General features: G+C 54.6%; 1 protein-coding gene across 1 annotated transcript in view; it reads right to left on the minus strand.

Annotated features, from left to right (window-relative positions):
* VOLCADRAFT_87874 (uncharacterized protein) overlaps window positions 1-17558 on the minus strand; it is a gene marked incomplete at both ends in the record, with an annotated part of 34382 nt that overhangs the window by 10010 nt on the left and 6814 nt on the right. The window contains 31 exons of the mRNA XM_002947673.1: window positions 585-660; window positions 966-1007; window positions 1460-1537; window positions 1951-2013; window positions 3526-3608; window positions 3818-3978; window positions 4285-4823; window positions 4932-5056; window positions 5632-6241; window positions 6434-6670; window positions 6894-6989; window positions 7071-7123; window positions 7395-7488; window positions 7535-7595; window positions 7772-7927; window positions 8510-8730; window positions 9048-9195; window positions 9532-9719; window positions 11077-11172; window positions 11589-11779; window positions 12486-12607; window positions 13425-13554; window positions 14242-14684; window positions 14756-14963; window positions 15026-15096; window positions 15627-15877; window positions 16066-16144; window positions 16281-16358; window positions 16658-16779; window positions 16821-16898; window positions 17184-17288. Of these exons, the coding sequence (XP_002947719.1) occupies window positions 585-660; window positions 966-1007; window positions 1460-1537; window positions 1951-2013; window positions 3526-3608; window positions 3818-3978; window positions 4285-4823; window positions 4932-5056; window positions 5632-6241; window positions 6434-6670; window positions 6894-6989; window positions 7071-7123; window positions 7395-7488; window positions 7535-7595; window positions 7772-7927; window positions 8510-8730; window positions 9048-9195; window positions 9532-9719; window positions 11077-11172; window positions 11589-11779; window positions 12486-12607; window positions 13425-13554; window positions 14242-14684; window positions 14756-14963; window positions 15026-15096; window positions 15627-15877; window positions 16066-16144; window positions 16281-16358; window positions 16658-16779; window positions 16821-16898; window positions 17184-17288 (5005 nt within the window). The remainder of the gene's footprint in view (window positions 1-584; window positions 661-965; window positions 1008-1459; window positions 1538-1950; window positions 2014-3525; window positions 3609-3817; window positions 3979-4284; window positions 4824-4931; window positions 5057-5631; window positions 6242-6433; window positions 6671-6893; window positions 6990-7070; window positions 7124-7394; window positions 7489-7534; window positions 7596-7771; window positions 7928-8509; window positions 8731-9047; window positions 9196-9531; window positions 9720-11076; window positions 11173-11588; window positions 11780-12485; window positions 12608-13424; window positions 13555-14241; window positions 14685-14755; window positions 14964-15025; window positions 15097-15626; window positions 15878-16065; window positions 16145-16280; window positions 16359-16657; window positions 16780-16820; window positions 16899-17183; window positions 17289-17558) is intronic.

The raw sequence follows: 17558 nt of genomic DNA on the forward strand, positions 1-17558 counted from the left end.
ATGCACGCCCACCCGCAGATGGCCTTCACTGTGGTCAGCCCGCCCGCCCGCCCGCCCGCCAGCTAGCTAGCAGCCTTGATAGGCAGTGCTTGATTGCGAGTTTTATGTTTATAAAGGGCGGGTAGCATCCCAGTCCTTTCCCCTCAAAGCTTTTATCGCCTTGGGCGTTCATGGGTATCCTCCTTAGGGTTCTTTCCCGCTCCGTGACTTCGTTGCCGCGCCGTAACTCGTCTTCCCTCCTATGACACACGATGTACTCTCAATAACCTCGTCCCACCTCCCATAACGATTGTCTACAATCGGACAGAAATACCTCCCGATTGGCTTACGGCTTACGTCTTGATGAGATCCAACTGCTGATGATCCTCCTACGTCACCATAACCAGCCTGCTGATGCTACCGGGACGGACAACCCTCTTCCCCTCCTGAGTGACAGAGCACGCAGAAGAATATTACCTTTAAAAAATCACAACAACAACAATAAGGCCCCGAGCCTGGCTTGCCTGGGAATCGGCCGGCCCGCTAAGGGGCATCCTCGCTCCCCTTATGATGCCCCCGAGCACCTTGTGCACTACCGCACGCACCAACCTGTATTTTGCCTGAGTAAAACAACTGCTCCACCTTGCCATCGTTCCGCTGCAGCAGGCCCTTTGCGACGGCCTGTTGTGTGGCGAGTTGAGGCGTGGGGCACGTGTCCACGTGTACACATGCACGCAGGGAGCAAGATAGGTAACTATGCTCGTATGTGTATGATTAAATTAATCCACTTCGATTTAATATGGAGGGTAAGATGCATCCAGGCGAAATCGTGTTTCTAAAGATACGGAAAACCTGCCTACGGCAGGCACGAACGGTAGTTGCTAACGAAAGGCGGTTACACCTTCCGTACAGCGTTGCGTCGTAGGCACGCAGGCGCACCTATAATTGGTGGGACAGCAAGGTGACGGCATCACAGCGCTGCTTACCCGATACCTGTCCGAGTAAGACAGGACATCAATGGCGAAATCCTGGCAGCAGCAGGCGCCGGGCGAGGGTAATGGGAAGCCGTCAGGACGGGTGCGGGAAATGCAGTTTAGTCAGTAAAGCTGTACGGCAACAGCAGATGTGTACGGATGTTGCGTGCGGTTGTGCTTGCGATGGAATGGAATATCAAACAATACAATTCGCCCAGCCAGCCCTCATGCGCAACAGCAGCGACAACAGGTTTAGTAGTCGAGGGCGAGACCCATCAAGCCATCTATGATGCATGAGGAAACACACGCACAACATCTCATCAGCAATCCAAATTGCCACATATATACAACCCGTGATTTTCCCTGGATTCCCCGGATTCCCTGGATTCCCTGGAGGGCGGGTATGAGGTCTTAAATTGGTTGCATGCAATGATGCTCTGGCTTGTACTATATATGCAACGACAAAGCAGTGCTACGCTAGCATGACGGTACGGGGACAAACGCACCTCTGCATCCGCCGGGGCGTACGTTGAGTTGTTCTTCCCTTCATACACTTGGTCCAGGGCCCTCAGTGACACCAGTGCCTGCGTGTGCACGCGAGGTGCATCGTGTACTTGTAGCAAGGAAGGCCGGGTGGATGATGAAAAGGAGTTCTCGCCTTGGTATATGTAAAAGGGCTTTCATGGCCAATACAAAGCAATGCTGGGTGCTGTAGTGTATGCGGGCGGCACCGGTGATCCGGTCGGTCCACTGTATTGCCGCGCACTAGGTCACCAACAAGCACGTGGCATAGAACCCGAAGACGTGTGGTTGATTACATTTAGTTTGCTGTAGCGCCAGTTTGCTTTCTAGCTGATGAATGGCATCCGTGGCAGGCACAGCGGAAGGCGGACAGCTGGCGGATCTAGCATGCATGCACGCGCCATTCTTATCTGCACGCCCTCGCCATCCCATCCATGCAGCTGCTAGCTACTACAGTGGGCTTGCACGCACGCACCCGCTGGAGGAACCGCTGCCCTCCGCCGGCATCTGCAAGCTCGTCCAAAACATGTGACTGTTTCTGTGGGTGATCAGTACGCGTGCAGATAGACAACGTCAAGGACGGGGAACGATGAATCAAAGACATGTGCTGTAATGCCATGCATGGTTGCATGTACGGCTGTACATACATACATACATGCTATCCATGCACGTGGGTTAACATGTCAGTATTATACAGCGATACGCAGCGACCTACCTCGCATGGGTTCACAAGCGTGACACCAACCATTCGGCCCTAGTGAAATGGACCCTAGCCATTTTGCTGAATGCTGATGTTGAATGCTGATGCCGACATAGATGGGTGTGAGGGCACATGTAAGATGCACGTGACATTTAACAATCGAGCTAATAGATTTGCTGATGCGTGTAGGCAGGCAATTAGGAGGATAATTGGTCTACCTACTTCTCTTAGGGTTTAGCCAACAGTCAACAGTAGTGGATGGCCGGAGTAGATTGCAATTGACGGGGTTCGGGTGGTTCTCGGTGGTTGCGGAAGGAGATGCGCGTGAACTAAGCAATAATGGCTAGCTTACCTGGATGCTGCTGATGATGAGAGAAAAGCTTAGCACATGCATTGACACGGCCGCCAGAACTGCCAATATGGTGTGTATCTTCAGCCGAACGATCGCCTGCATGCAGCGGCAGCGGCAGCAATCGCAATCGCAATCGCAATCGCAATCGCAGTACTCATTTACTTGCAATGGGCGACTGGGGAATGGGCGCGGGAACAGCAACGAGTCCAGCCAGCAAGGTGTTAAATGCCATTGAGGCAATTAGGCGAAATGGAAGTACGTAGATCGGTCAGCAGCAGTCTGCGTCTACAATAATGGGACACATGCAGGAACTCAACTAGCCGGCAGAGAGGTAGCTCGAGAGATAGATAGGCATAGCCAGGGCGAGATAATCTTTATCCGAAGGTTTACTGCCACCGTGCTGCTCGCTGCTAGCTGAGTGCGACAGTGCGGATGTAGTAGCTGGTACACAGTACGGCACACATAACCTCTACAAGTACGACCTAAGCGCGACCGCCAGCATCTTGAGAGGCCTTTTCAGCGGCCAGCGACTACAGCTGACCAGTAGTCAACTCATTTTAATGGTCCTGCTTGGGGCGGCCCTTATGTATACATTGAATTACGTACACACACACACACACACACACACACACAGCACACGCACACACACACACACACACACACACACGCACACACACACACACACGCACACACACACACACACACACGCACACGCACACGCACACACACACGCACACATACACACGCACACGCACACATACACACGCACACGCACACATACACACGCACACGCACACGCACACACGCGCGCGCGCGCGCAAAAAAACGCACACAAACACACACAGCAGAAACGGTACTGGGCATACCCCATATATACTGGGCATACCCCATATATACTGGGCATACCCCATATATACTGGGCATACCCCATATATATACCTTGGAATAAATATATGTTCTAGCTGATCACCATCACTAACATACACGCGCTCACATACCTGTGTGGCTTGAGACGAGTTCATTAGCTTTATCAGCTTTCGATAGCGTTTGCCACGCTTGTAGTCTGCCGTACCCTCGGCCCCTGTGTGTCACGTGGTATGTTCGACGGGGGATGTGCCACATTTTAAGGCAAACAAAAGAGTTAGGCACAAAGATAAAGACAAGGCACGTAAATAGGAAAAAAAATAGGAACATGAGCATAGGAACTGATGGAAATCATATATATTGTATGGATGGAGAGAAAAGTGGCCGACATCGCTTTCCTCGACTTGCAAATACCAAGCATCCCACCTGAATCGTCGGATGCGCCGGTGATGCCGGAGACATCGCTGTCTCCATCACTGTCGTGATCATCTCCTTGGTCCAAACTCATGGCGTCTAAGGCCTTGGCGGCCGCATCCGCCAGCGTGCTGCTGCTGTGAAGAAAGCTATTGCGCCGAACCCTGTGGGCCCTGTACTGTCCAGGAGATGCCTCACCGCCGCCAACGCCATGTGCTGCTGCTACTGCACCACCTCCAGGAGCTGTCAAGGGATTGCTGCCAAAGCCGATTCCGTCGCGTGGATGCGCATGCAGGTTAGGGCGCTGCTGGTTCTGATGCTGGTGTTGCATGCGCTGGTTCTGGTGCTGTTGCTGCTGTTGCTGCTGATACTGTTGCTGCTGATACTGGTGTTGCTGGTACAGGTGCTGCTGGTACTGGTACTGGTGCTGGTGGTACTGTTGCTGTTGCTGCTGTTGCTGTTGCTGGTATGGGTGGTACTGGTGGAGGTGCACATTCTGCTGCTGATGATGGTACGGATGCAGCCCTTGGTGTAATTGATGGTATTGGTGCTGCTGGTACGGGTGCTGCTGGTACGGGTGCTGCTGGTACGGGTGCTGCTGGTACTGGTGCTGCTGGTACATGTGCTGATGTTGATGTTGATGGTGTTGGAGGTGATGTAGGAGCTGCTGCCCGTGCTGGCCGGGGTGCGGCTGCAGGTAATCAGACTCCCCGGGGCCCCCGAAAAAGGAACCCCTAGGGGAGGCGTAGTGGGAAGACGTGGCTCTACTGATGCCGCCGAAGGAACCGGCGCCGTCGTCGTCCTCCTCCTCCAGTTCGAGACCATCCATGCGACCCATGCCCTCAATGCTCTCGACTCTGTTCCGGTAGAACTTGCCGTTAGTGGCGACCCACTTTTTGATGCTTCCGAGGCCGGTTTGGTCGGCGCCCTTCATGCAGGTGCAGAACGAGTGCAGTGGGATCGGTAAGAAGATAGCTTGGCATGTCAGCCTGTAGTGCATGGATGCATTGATGCATGGCTGAATGTGGGTCATATGAATGGATGGACGGGGGATGGACTGTCAAGCGTCCTGTACCACAGGAGCCACATCATACAATTGTCACCCCGTACAAGCACACATACATACCTCGTCGCTGCCAGCTTCGGCGGCTGCCAAGCTCATGGTCTCAAGCTTCCAATCTGTTGAACAGCGCGTAAAATCCGTTGTCTTGTCATCGCCACCATCGTCGCCTCCTTTCGCAGGCTTGGACTCTGCAGCAATTGGCGGTACATGTGCGTGCAGCATGGTTACATGGTAAGCGAGACAGACTACTGGAACAACGATACCATTTACAGATGCAGGGCAACAAACAGTAAGCATCAAAAGGCCACAACTTACGTTGATAAAAGCTACTTCACGCGGTGTGCCACTGGCTTCTTGGCATCATATGCCTTGCTGCATGTACACTACACACCTTGCAGCATGACGTGGTTCTGTTAACTATCCAGACCTCATGGAACACCCCCCGAAGTGAAATTCATGATAAGTACTTGAACGGACGGTGACAGGTGCAAGGTGTCCACGCAGAAAGCGATAGAGCCCAGCCCCAGCCTCATACGTGAGTGACGGCTGCTAGCTGGGTAAGGTAATAGCAGTTGCGGTAGCACCAGACAGAACACAACACATCTACATCACTAGCCTCAAGCAATTAGGTCTTCTTGGGAACCGCACCGACCAGTTTCTTTCATCCGTACTCCGCCTTCGCCTCCCTCGGCGTTTTCCAGCCCTGCCGCCGCGGCCGCGGATGATGACACCCGCTGTCGCAAGTCCTCTTCACTGCTGCTACCTGCCCGTCCAGCAGGAAGGCCGCTAACTGGATCTACAGCTGCGGCTGCAGCACCCATTGCGGCGGACACCTCCGCTGCCGCGAGGGATCTCCGAGATGCAGCTGCAGGAGGCCTCTTGGTGTACACCTTGCTCGGCCCCGCCACTGGCGGCGACCCGGGTCTCTCCGGTGAAGAACGACCCGCAGGGGAACGGTCCACCTCACCGGCTGGTGCGGTGCGGGATGTGGCGATGGTGGCGGCGGGACCAGCATCGGCATCGCTTCCAGCCACGTCGATGTTTCCACTCGACAAGCCGCGGGCTTTCATAATCTCTGCCACGCCCGCGGCCAAAGCGCCGGAGCCAGGAAGTGTAGCCGGAGCCGTAGTTGTCACTGGGGCGGCGCCGGTGACCACGCTGGCGGTATCCCCGACGACGCCGGGGCCCGCGACGCGAGGCATGGTGACAGGCGTGAGGCTGAACGGTGGAAGAGGCGGGATCGCCAACGTGGCCTGCGGCGGTGGCTGCACCGAGACCGTGTCCGTATCAAGGATCCCAACCATCATGTCTCCGGCCTGGCCGCCGCTGCCGACCTGAGGTAGCGGCGGCCGCTGCGATCCCATCACCTGCAGCTGTGGTCCCGACGATGTAGCCAGCGGCACATCGATGAGGCTGCGAGCTGTAGTTGTTTCCCGGAGGCGCGAAGGTGCAGCGCCACGGGCTGGCAGCGGCACACCGGCCCCGCCGCCGCCGCCGCCGCCGCCGCCGCCGCCGCCGCCGCAGCTGCGTGAGACCAAGGCGGCGCGACCAAGGTCCAGACTCACGTGGGTGGCCTTCGAATGGGTCATGTGGCTGCCGCTGCTGCCGCCACCGAGAGCCCCTGAAATGCCTCCGGGATTGGCGGCGCCGTCGACACCTGCCGGAGGCTGGCGCTTGTCGGATGCGAACCTGATTACTGCAATGACTGGGTTTCCCGGCCCTGGCTTTCCCACTACCTGCACCGCCAGATGCAGCGGCCGGTGATCGCGGTGGAAGCCTTCCAGGTAGTGCACAGGGCCCACCTGGAGGGGATGAGGGAGATGGGGAGGGGGGTGGAGCGGGTGGAGATGGTAGGGACGGCCAGAGGAAGCGCGCGATAGCAGGTGAGGATAGCTAACAGAAAACTGCTCACTCTGGCATGAGGAAAAGGTCATTGACATGAGGGTCAGTCATAGAAAGGAAGGTCACAGAAGGGATGCCAACGAAAGGTGAAGCGTCCGCAGCCGCTAGTATGTAAGGATTCACCTTGACCGCAGTCTTGCCCTTACGGCTAGTGGCCTTCAGGGCGCTCTTCTTGGCGACGCCGCTGTCTGTGAGCAGGCCCACGGGACTCTGCCCCGGCTGGAAGCGCAGCAGAGCGCCCAGTTGGGAGCCGAGGATGTCCTCTTTAGGCAACCCGAACAGCAGCCCAGGCGGCCGCACCTCCTCCTCAAGGACGCCAGTAACCTTACCGGAGCCGTCAATCTCTAGCACACCTGCGAGGACGGGCGGGCAGGAAGAGTCAGAAAGAGGGCGCAATAATGTGCTGCTGCTCTTTCCGTTCGTGCTACTGCTGCTGCCGCTGCCGTTGCTCCCTAGAGACTCACGGTATCGTGGAGCAACCATAAAACGACGGGAGCTGTCAATCCTTGTTCAATTGTTTCATTGTTAGGTGTTGCCGCAATCTGTTAGGTTGCCGCTGTAGGGACTGCTCCCTCCCTCACGACCTAAGGGCCAAAGCAGTCGAGCTGCAAGGAAAGGACCCACCCGTGATGGCTTCCGCAAACCACAGCTCTGCATGTACCAAGAGCTTCTTCGGAGGACTCCCTGGAGCACTGGGCTTGGGAACCGTAACGTCAAGCTGCAAGCAGGTGGAGGGCAGGATGGAGGCCCAGAACAAAGCCCACCGACACGGTTAAGTGGGGTGGAGGATGTAAAGACTTAGGGGACAACGAACTGGAATGCGAACTGGGGAAATGCGCGCAGGGCGACAGGATAAGAAGCTAGTGCAGCAAAGCAGAGCAAGGGTAGGACAAGATAGATAAGAGAGAGAAAAAAGTGGAATAAAGATAATCGAGGCCCCGCCATGCATATCTGCGTCGCCAGTCTTGTTCTGCCGTACAAGCATACAGAAACTGATGCACCGTATCGCTATCCTACGTGCCTTGAGGATGGCCTGCTTGGTTCCCTTCGCCAGCACGGCGGCGGTTCTGGCTGGACTGTTCAATCCGGCGGCTTCCTTCGCTATGCGGGGTGACACGACGTTGACCCGCCACGAGATACCCGGGGACTGTAGTGCGCTGCAGCAGTACGGAGGGCCGTACAACATGCAAAGGGGAAGGGAAAGTAGGCCGGTGGAAGACTCGCGTGTTCTGAGTAAGGGAAGGAGATATCGAGAAGGGAGGGGATGAGGCAGAGGCCTACGCAGCAGGCCAAGAATACAAACGTGTTATTTCTCATGTCCTCCTACAAACCACCCTAAAAAGCACCATCATATACTCAGGTTAGGCACTACTGGTAAGGCACGGACCATTGCCCCCGGGAGATCCAGGGATCGAGACCTGTCAGGGTCGAGAATCCTTCCGATAGTAGAAGGTAAGGTATCCCCAATCGATGGACGGTGGTGACATGGGATGAAGTAGACTCGCGAGCCGACCAGGAATAGAATTAGACCACCGTCAAGCCGGCAAGGATTCCATTGGATGCTGGTGGTGGGTGCGGGAACCTAAACGATCCACTGAGAAGATTGGCTAGGGTGACTAAATGAGGGTGCCCCGAAAAACCGGGGAAGGCAGGGTTTCGCCGGGTAGCGGCCACGGGTGAAAATATACCCCCTGTCCCACACATCGTATAGGTACAACAACGCGGTACCCCTGTCGTACCTTGTGACCATGGCGTCGTACGTAGCCAAACCAAGCGGCTCCCAGGACCTTTCTCCAGGCTGCATACCGGCCTCCTCGAGGCCCATCAGGCCGCCGCCGCCGCCGGTAACCATTCCCGCCAACGCAGCCTCGGCCTCCGCCAAGAGGTCAAGCTCCGGCCGCGGCCTCGCCACCGGACGGCCCGCAATGGATAGGAAGTCCCAGAAGCAGCATCCCAGCAGCTGCCCTCGCGAGCAAGGAAGGGTGTGGGTCGTGCAAATCATGCCCGCGTGCGTTGCGTAGTAGGGGCCGACATCACCATGATGGTTTTAGATCAGATCTTATTGGGAATAATGCCATGTTTTAACAACTAAAGCAGAGGCCCCGATAGGGCACCAGCAAAGCTAGCTAACTACCATGCACGTGTCTCACTGTCTGTAGTTGTGTCGTAGTACGGAGTACGTCTACTACGCATGAATGGCAGGATGACCACTACGCTTTGACAACGGCTTGTTTTCACATGCGTGAGGTGGACGGTACGGTGAACGTGCGTACGTACCTCGTCCGCAGGGAAGCCGAACAGCCCGTCGGGATCTGCGTGGGTCACCGGGTTGTCCCCGACTTGCTGCTGTAACTCCTGTACGACACCCTCCAGTGAAACACGCATACGGAGGCGGCGCTCCGCAACGGCGGTCTCCAAAGAGGATCTGGGCGTGTGGTGTGCGTTTTAGGAGGGGCGAAAGGGACCATCGCACACCTTTGAAGTGCGGATAAGATTTCATACTTAGCTCGATCCGCTAAGATGTCATGTCTCCGGAATAATGCCTCCGGGTGATGCCTTGCGTGATGTCCTGCATGAGAAGAAAAAGCTACCACTAGCCAGACGTAGCCAAAGGAGGCTCCGCCGTCCACAAGAGGCTTTGCCCAAGTAGACTGGTGTTATAGCTCACGTAGATTATGCGGATAATGTTAATATTATACATGTATGTATAATGTGATGATGATGGGCAGTGTATGTACTACGACTGTGCGTGTTGCCGTACCTCGCCATCCGTACAACATGCATGGGCTCCCCTTCTTCCTCTCTCGATGTCACCGCTACATGCACGTAGATAGGCTTGCCGTGTATGCCCACCAGCTTCATGGTGGGACCCAGAAAGCTGCTGTTGTCGTCTAAGGCCGCTCGACAACCCCAAAGTCCGGATAGGTTAGGCGAGCCGCCCTTAATGTACTGCAATGTACGACACAAAGCCGTTTGGAAAGTCATCAGCAACACGCCCAAAAGGTAAATGGACATCCTACGGCAGCTGACGGGGGGTGAGAAGTTAGCGGCTCTTAGGCTCTCGCGAGATGTTGGGCCGATGTAAGCGTTCGCTTGGGCTTGGCAGTAACCTTTTTTTGTTGGGCGGGCCCCCAGCGCGAAGCGCCCAGGGGGGTCCCGCCCTGTAGGATTGCCCATGTCCGTGTGTCCGTGTGTCCGTGTGTCCGTGTGTGTGTGTGTGTGTGTGTGTGTGTGTAACGGACCAAACATAATATCTCGCCCGGCTGAAACGCGTTATTGGTAATATACTCCATTCTCTATTGCAAGGTATCTCGCCTGTAGCCAACAAAAATCGTATGAGCACAAACAAGTTTGGCTGTCTTCATTCACCGAACCCAAAGTCACATCAACGCCTCTCGGATAAAATTTAACCTCAAAAGGTGCCGCGTATCTCAATTGAATTCTGAGACGACGGGGTATGATAACTCGAACACCCAGCTTATGTTACCATTTGCCCGCACGGGCATTCCGACTTGCCACCAGCAGGCCGACAAATTTGCTTTCATTTCTCTATGAAATACGCAAGCTCCTCGTTTGTACAATTAATTTGGCCAATGCTCGGGGCCTCCTAAGAGTTGCAGTGTGCCGCGCGGCTCTGGGGCAAATTGCTGAAGCCGCTGGCGCTTCGGGGATAAACATCACAGACAGCACCGGAAAGTGCTACGGGCTTTGGGGAAGTGTGTCGAGCTAGGCTTTGAGGGGGGCGCCAAGGGCGCGTGAGCAGGCGCCCGAATGGGCAGGTCAATGCCTGAAGGGGCCGTAGGGGGCGCCGTAGGCAGTGCGTACGGTGCTGTACGGCGCTGTTTTCCGTGTGTGTTATGGCTGCGGCACCAGACCGCAAAGCCAACAGGCTGAAGGCTGGCAAGCTGCGATTGTGTCTGCTGAGCGTTGAGCATCCGGCCTGGACCGCGGACTTGGCGGCCGAGCCCCTGCTGTGTGCCGGTAACGGCATCTCAGGCTCATACGTTTACGCCCAAGCAAGGGGCTGTCGGTAGCAGGTCGCGGACCTCCAGACTACGTGTAACGGCCAATGACCCTTAGCCGTGTCTGCTAGGTTCCAGAGAGACATCGTCTCTTCAACAGGTTATGAGCCCCGGCTTCCTGCCTCCCGCGCTCTGACAAGCATAGCTCCCACAGCATCAGCACTGCTGCACCACGTTGACACTACCCTAGCTACCGGCCTGTACGGATGCAGGGGGCCCCCGCCCTTTTTCCGGCTTCGAGGACGCCGACACCCGACTTGTTTAGCATAGTCCTGCATCCTTACCTTTCTGTACTTGTAGTGCATTGCCTTCCAGGGTGAGGGTAGGAAATCGTCGAGGCAGCACGGCGGCGCCTCCACCGTTAGCTCCAGCATAACCTGCTGTGTATAAATGGACGAATGAACGAGCGAACGAACGAACAAACGAGCAGCGAACAAGCGAGCGAGTGAATGGACGAACGAGCGAGCGAGCGAATGGACGAACGAGCGAGCGAATGACAATGTTTGTATGAGCGGGCAAACATACGCGCGAATAGCTCCTTCGCCGTCAGTAAAAATTTCGATCGCCTATATAAGCGACACGGTGTTTCAATGCACGGCTTCAAGCAAGCGGAATTAGATATGTGGACAAACTTGTCCCCATTGTTGTCTTGATTGTTCCAGGCAAACCAAGCAAATATAGAGCGTGCTGCGGTGCAACTGGTGCTTGGCACCCAGCACGACAACCATGCACCTAGGTAGGGTACGTACGGTCCTGTACGGTCCGTACAGTGCATGGCGTATATCGCAAAGCATACCTGGTGGTCCCCGGTGCCTGTGTCTTGTCCGAGCTCGCCACCCGAGTCGCTGCCTGCCCGCACCCCCAGCACCTTGGCCAGGTCTCCGCTCATGTGGCGGATGGCGCCCTTGCGCTCCACCACCATCAGCAGCTGGGGCTCGTCGGATATCAGTTTCAAGCGGACCTCTAAGATGGACGAGTCGGTGAGATCTGGAGTCAATGAAATCGGTCCCAAGGGTGGCGTGGAGCGATTGGATTGCGGGTAGGTGTGAATGTATGTGGGTGTGTGGTGCATAGTTGAGGGTGCGTGAACCCATACCGGCAAATATCGTGCCCATCGTGCGGGGCTCTCAAAGGCTTCGTACTGCCTGCCCAAATGCCCTTTGTCTCATATCCATTCGCGCAACGACAACCTAGCAGCACATGCTTTTCGTTCTCGATTTGAGTGTCCGTGCCACAGCATGGGCAAGCCCATTACTTCTTCTTCTGCATAGAATGCCTTGGACACACGCGCTAGCGACCAGCAATACATCAGAATGTGTAAGAAGTCTGAGGGGGCTCGAGGAAATGCGAGCAAGTTGGCAGCAAATGTGTAGGCTCATCGATTAGCTTATACTACGACGTCAGCAAGAGAAGATGTTGCGGTGCAATAAAGGCTGAGTAGGCAAAGGGCTGTGTAGGGAAGGTCCGTGTGGACGACCGTAGTCAGCGGGGATTGCGGTGAAGCGAAACGGGATTATTATTGCAGCTTAATGGAATGCAGCGCGAATATGGTTGTGGCGCATGTGCTCGCCACATCGTGCTGGGAAAGCTGCGCGCGTGTATGAAACCCCGTGTGCGCTCTTTGCCAAACGTGGGTTGGATCATTCTGTGGCACCGGGGCTGGCGACGCGTACATATTATATGGCATACGCACCTTTCCGTACTTCAATATGGCAGGATTTGGCAAAGTCGTACTTATGCAGTACACGACAAGTAGTTGTATTGAAGCCCAAGGGGTTGCCTTCATCTCCGCCATCTAGCGCGCTCGTCAACATCCTACAGACGGACGGAGGCACTCATTGCCGGAAGTGCAGAGGGAAAGTGTGCAGGGACAGCTGGGCAGTGATAGTACACCAAGCAACGGGAATATCGCGATACACTTGGAAGCGAAGAGGCGCCTCTTCCTTACGCAAGGTTCATCCCGTAGATGTTGCCGTACTGCAAGTCCCGTGTAATCATACCGTTGGACAAGCTCATGTTTGGCATGGTTGGCCTTGTTGGTAGCCCAAACATCCACCGTGGCGGAGGCTTCTGGGCCACCGCCATCACTGTTCCCGCTTGAACGCAGTAGCTTGTCCAAATGCGTGCCAAGCACATCTTCTGGATGATACCTGCCCAAGCGCATTTGGTGGAGGTTGGTACTTTACAAACGACCCAGGCCAGAAGCCCGACTCCGAAACCTGGGATCCATACTAGAATCCAATTACCTTAACGGTAACTACACTTGTTTATTCAACTATTAAGATGCGGTTTGGAGCTTGGAGCTATCGTGGTTTCGTTGGATCTCTACCCGACAACGCATAGGGCTCCAGGAAAATGCAGGTGCACACTCACGAGGTACATGTCGCCAATATATCCCTATTTTGAAAAAAAGAGATAGGTCATGGCAGCAGCCGTTTCTCACCCCTCCCTTACTCCCTCCCAGCTCCTTACATTGCTTCCTCCCTCCCACGCCATTGACACTGGGACACTGGAAATCTAGCTCCTGCTGGATGCCGGGGCTGCCACGCAATCCCCCACCCGCACCCGCACCCGCCAGCCACCCATGCACCAACCCAAGGAGCCCCTCCCCTGCCCGCCCGCCACGCCGCACCCGAAGCACGTGACGAAGCCCGGGTCGCAACACACGATGACGCCTTCGGGGGTCACCCACACGCGACCCATGCCGGACTCTGAGGGAACCAGCTCTAAAACTCCAATAAAGACACTATCCTCCCCAAGACCTGAACACACGGTGTCAAAAAGCGTACAGGCAAGTACGGCATAGTCGTGCTTGCAGGGCAGAGGTGAGGGCAATCAAGCTAGTGGGCTTGAAGGGAACACAGCACATTTGGCATGCGGCAACGGTTTCGCATTCGGCCCATGTCACGGATTATTACGATGCCGTGCACGTAGCTCATTGACATACACTCGGCCCTTCGCAAATCGCAATGGGCATGGAAAGACGAGGTGGCAAAATTTATTAAGGATCTCTTACGAAAACGCCTAGCTAGCATTGATAGAAGTAAAAACTTGTATACGGTATGGTTGCAATTGTATAATTTGTCCCGGCATTATCTCAGATTTATAAGTCTTAAGTGCAATTGCACGCGACAACATGCAGCCCATGCCTTAGGTAGGCCTGGTAGGCTATCTACCTGACCAGGAAGCCCCTCATGCCATTTGCCCCATGCACTGGCAAGCTAACTATCATTACTGGATTGCCCCTGCCATGCCCCGCCGTGCTTAAACAGACCACTCGCATCGCTCCGCACACAGCCCGCTGGTCCATTTCACATATCTACCCTTACAGTGCGAACGAATAAGCTACTTCAGTTTGCCCAACCAAAACTTAAGCCTGACGTCATCGCCCAAATTAGGACCGGACCGCCCCAATGGCCTGATCAAGCCAGCCGCCACCCAGCACTCACCTGAAGCCCTGCTAACGGCGATACGCACGGTGATTGCCACACGCTCCCTGTGGATGCCCAGCACTGGGTGCCTAAAGTACGGGGGAGCCTTATCGCCGGAGTCAATGTAGCGACGCAGGATTGCTGGATGGCGCTTGGCCTCATGTGGTGGCATGAGGGCAGTAACGTTCTTGCCGTCCAGCTCCCCTGCACATAAGGCAACACCTTCCTTCAGCTTAAGGTTTCTCAAGCACCGAGCTAAGATAAAAAATATTATTATTATTATTATTATTATTATTATTATTATTATTATTATTATTATTATTATTATTATTATTATTATTATTATTATTATTATTATTATTATTATTATTATTATTATTATTATTATTATTATTATTATTATTATTATTATACGAACCTTTCTTGTAGCCAAACATTTCGTGGAGCTTGCGGTTGGCCACCTGGATGTCACCGAACGCGTTCACCACCAGGATCCCCTTCTCCACCTCGTCAATGCGACTCATAGGTGTACCTGCACTCATTCGCGATAAGCAACGGCTGGTAAATGTATCGCCCATTTCTTTTTTTCACAACACAGGAATTAGAGACCTTGGTACCGCCATAGGTACCGCCCACAGCATCTGCAGCTGTGTAGCATCCTGGGCTTATCACGGGATCTGAATCCGCCGATCGGTACTTTTCTGAAGTCGTGATATAAAAAGCTGCCACAGCATTTACAGCTGCAACCATGGCATACATTACGCCAGACAGCCCCACCCATAATGTTTGTGGGTAGACTAACCATCGGGAAGGCTTGGGCCTTGACCATTATAATCCTTCGTCTCTTCCAACCGCTCCGCCGCTTCGTAGTACCTGAAGGCAACGCCGTACAGACGCATGAGCTTTGTCAAGCGCAAGAGATGCTGTTATACACATATCCTGAAACACTTATGCATATGCATACGTACTTGGACTTTCGCACGCCGTAAGGAGTCGGGCAGCAGGCTTTATCAAAGAGCGCCATGATACACACGTGCCGCAAAACTGTCATAGCCGCTCACCCGCTCACTCGCTCACCCACTCGCTCACTCACTCGCTCACTCACTCGCTCACTCACTCGCTCATTCACTCGCTCATTCACTCGCTCACCCACTCGCTCACTCGCTCGCGCACTTTCTGGAGGCGATCTGACTAGGCATTCCTCAATAACTGGACACGTAGAGCCCAAAACGTGCGCAATACACGAAGAGTTTGTCGACCCGGAGTTTCATGCAGCACTGTGTGACAGCGAGCCCCATAAAACGTCAACAGCGGCACTGGAGCACCCCAGGCCTGGCTGGCAGCAGGTCTTCTGCTATGCAGCCAATTCATCCAACACGCACATCACGGATAAAAAAACTCACTGCGCGGCGGTCCAGGGGTCCTGCTTAATGGTCTCCAGAAACCTGGCGTAAAGCTGTACAAGTCTGGGCGAGTTGTTGTATAATTCCATGGCCACACGATACGCTGATTCCGCCTGCGCGATCCGGTAACCAGCATCAGCACCGGTGGTAGTTTTTAGTAAGTACATCAAAAGCAGACAGGATAGCCTTATTAGGCAAGCAGGTTGTGTCTTGATCAGGATGCGCATTGGGGAAAGGCGTCCATGCAAGGGCTACAGCGCCAACAAGCCACAACACAATATCAACACGTGCCTGCTGGAAGCTGCTGGCTCTATTGCGGAATTGCGTGCGTCAGGATTGCGTGCCGCGAAAAAATATTTTGTTTTCGTCGAGTACAGAAAGAGTTTAGAGGCTCCATACGTTCTTTTAGATGTGCGGTAATTTACGGTTTTTGACTTACCTTCGATACTGAGTTGTCGATATTCTCCAGCGAGCGGCTGAGTGATGTGAAAGAAATGGAACTGCTACCCAGGATGCGCCTGCGCACGACAGCAAGTGACGGAAAACATAATCCAGGGGAAGAGGATTGAAATGGACATGCACATTATGTTACCAGAGTGTATTTGTGTGCACTCAAAATCACTGAAGCGGGGGGCGGCTGTGTTAGGAGCTTACCAGAAGTTTGCCATAGCTTGCAGAGCGTCCTTGTGGTGACGTAGGACGGTTCGCTGCTTGCGCTGGTATTCAACATACCTACAGAAGACACGGCAGGCACGGAAAAAGCATCCACTCTCCATGCGCACATGTGCACACGCGCAAGCCGATAACCACAGCAGCACGCCCTTATGAGGCTGATCCGCACGCTAGAAACACGCAAAAAGACAGTCCATGGACCTGCCAAGCGCGTTTTAGCATACGTAGAACGAATTCCCGAAACGAGAGGGTCCTAGAATAATCCCAAGTTAGATGCATGGATACCAGCGAGAAGGTACCGTTCCAGGCACGCTCACAGGCCATGTCCCAAACCCCTCTTCCTCCCTCTCCGCTCTCACCCCAGGAGATCCATGCTGCCTCCTTTGCCGACGGTGCTGCTCGCCGCCTTCTGTGTGGCTTGCTGGTGGCGCACGAAGAGCATGAATCGACACATGAGGCTCGGGTTGAACTTGCGCACGCTCTGCATCGGGTCAGAACAGGAACGCAGTAAGAAGAACTCACCGCGAGGCGGAGGTATAGATGAGGAAACACAATTGCGCGGCGGCGAAAGATGCGTTCACAGGGCCCCAGCACGAGGCGCTGCGGAGACATGAAAAGATGCTGACGACAAAAAAAGTAACAATGCGGCAGCAATGATGGCATCATGTGCTGAGCAGGAAACACCTCAACACCGACCACTTCAGGATTTAGGGTTTTACCTCGGCGTCACAACTCCCCTCAAGCCATTACCCCTGCCTCCCGCTTTCCACGCGCCACCCCGGCCACCCCGGGCTAGCTGGCCAGCAACCCGCCTTTCCGTACCACCCTGCCCTTAGCGAGTTGGTTAGCTAACTGCCTAGCCTAACTAACAATCTGTTAAGCTACCTCGAGCTGTCTGGCTCCCGTCTGGCTGAACCCCAACATGTCCAACATGAAGTTGGCGTACACCGCGGCCACGAAGGCGCTGTCGGGGAACAGCGCAACGCCGGCCTGGGTTAGGGAAGAAAGGGGTAGATGGCATCACGCGAGCACGGAACCAGGAGGAGCTTAGGAAAACCGGAAAACTCCTGGACAGGATGTGCCGCCATCAGCGTTGTGGGAAAGGCAACGCACATAGTTTATGGCAGGAATGCGAGGTTCGGCGTCAAGTCGAGTTTACCCTCCCGCTCATTAATATCATTGACATAACAGGCCCTTACCTGGTTGGCTAACTACCGACAAATCGTTGCTGGCACAGTTTCGACCGCCCAGATGACTGCT

This window comes from Volvox carteri, assembly GCF_000143455.1.
Source record: "Volvox carteri f. nagariensis unplaced genomic scaffold VOLCAscaffold_7, whole genome shotgun sequence".
Taxonomy (NCBI): Eukaryota; Viridiplantae; Chlorophyta; class Chlorophyceae; order Chlamydomonadales; family Volvocaceae; genus Volvox; species Volvox carteri.